Source organism: Condylura cristata, unplaced genomic scaffold, assembly GCF_000260355.1.
Source record: "Condylura cristata isolate star-nosed mole 26May11 unplaced genomic scaffold, ConCri1.0 scaffold00003, whole genome shotgun sequence".
In the NCBI taxonomy this organism is placed as follows: domain Eukaryota; kingdom Metazoa; phylum Chordata; class Mammalia; order Eulipotyphla; family Talpidae; genus Condylura; species Condylura cristata.
The window spans coordinates 78,926,765-78,928,228 of NW_004567104.1; the positions used below are offsets into that span (position 1 = coordinate 78,926,765).

At 73.3% G+C, this 1,464-nt stretch overlaps 1 protein-coding gene across 1 annotated transcript in view; it reads right to left on the bottom strand.

Moving 5' to 3' along the window:
- Positions 1 to 536: 536 nt before the first annotated feature.
- MCM3AP (minichromosome maintenance complex component 3 associated protein) overlaps positions 537 to 1,464 on the bottom strand; it is a gene marked incomplete at its 5' end in the record, with an annotated part of 3,147 nt that continues 2,219 nt past the window's right edge. Inside the window, 2 exons of the mRNA XM_012731258.1 lie at positions 537 to 795; positions 1,275 to 1,422. Coding sequence (XP_012586712.1) covers positions 640 to 795; positions 1,275 to 1,422 — 304 coding nt within the window. The remainder of the gene's footprint in view (positions 796 to 1,274; positions 1,423 to 1,464) is intronic.

Genomic DNA, 1,464 nt, shown 5'->3' on the forward strand with positions numbered 1-1,464 from the left:
GGGGCGGCGCGCAGGTGCGCTTCCTGCCGACAGTGACGAGGCAGGTCCTTGGCTCGCACCCCAAAGGCCTGCCCAGCACCCTGGAGCTTCCCACTGCCACCCAGCCCCTCCTCCCGTGAAGTACAGGCGAGGACCGTCACAGCGGGGTCACCAGCCCAGGGCAGTCCCGCCCAAGGGACAGGGGACCGCCAGGGACCCTCGCCAGGCGGGGTGGGGTCCCTAGGAACTCTGGCTGGGAAAGCGGCTCAGGGCCCGGAGTGTCACCTGGGGGACCCCTGGGGTCAACACCTGGGCCCCCACAGGAGCACCGCACCCCCTCCACAGCACCCCCTGGGGCCCATCCCCAGCACTTTGTCTCAGACACTGCCCAGGCCTCGGGTGACTCCCAGGTGCCCTCCGGGGTGCACCCCCGGCCGCTCTGCCCCTCCCCAGTGTACCTGCCCCGCAGAGACACAGCCGCCCAGGTCTGGGGCGGCAGCCGGTGACCGACCATGGGGCCAGCAGCAGGGGGGATCGGACACGGCAGGAGACGGGCCTCTGCGCACGCGGCGTTTATTTGCATGATTGACGCTGCGCCGAGCGGCTCTGGCATCAGAGGCAGCTTCATTCCGAGGAGGGCAGGGGCGCCGCCCGGCGGGCTCAGATGTCCACCATGTCCAGCAGCGCAGACAGGTGCAGCTCGGAGGCCGCGCTCTCCTCCCGTGAGCTCCGGATGAGCCGCTCCAGGTGCTCCAGCCGCTCGGTCAGGGAGGCGCCCATGGCCGGCGGGGGCGGCGGCTCCCCCAGGCGGCCACGCTGCTGGCACAGAGACAGCTCTGGGCACCTGCGCCAGACGGCGCCTTGAACAGCAGCGGGCCGGGCGCTCTGGCTCCGTCTGCAGGGGGCGACTGCTGGCACACGGCCCGACACGGGGCGGGCGATGTCCGTGGCACCTGCTGCCCGGCCACCAGGGCCCGACATGCCGGCGCCGCCAGCCAGGAGGCTGTCCGCCGCGTGTCCCACATGGCCGCTGCGGGGAGCGAGGGCACGTGGGCCTTCAGGATCAGCGGTCACCTAGGCCCGAGCTGTGGGCCGGGGCCAGGCCAGGCCAGGGGCACTGGGCACCTGCCAGGCTGAATGCGCGTCGCTGGTCTCCGGCCTGCTTTTCTCCGAGCGCGGGCCGTCCCCTCGGGCTGGCGCAGGGCCGTGGTGCGCGCCCGCCCACCCCCACGCCACACGTGAGCCCCGAGGCTGGCGGGTACCCGCCCCTGCCCGTCCTCCCGCCGAGTGCGCACCTGGCAGCTCGCGGCCACTGCCCGCACCCCGGGCCCCAGCACCTGGGGCTGCAACACCAGCGTCTGGGGCAGGTAGAGGGGCAGGGTGGGGGGCTCTGCGTGTGCCCCCATGTCCTCCGACAGCCACCGCTGAAGCTGGTCCTCAAACCTGAGAGGGGGTGGGGGGACGCATCAGGGAGGCGGGGCCCCC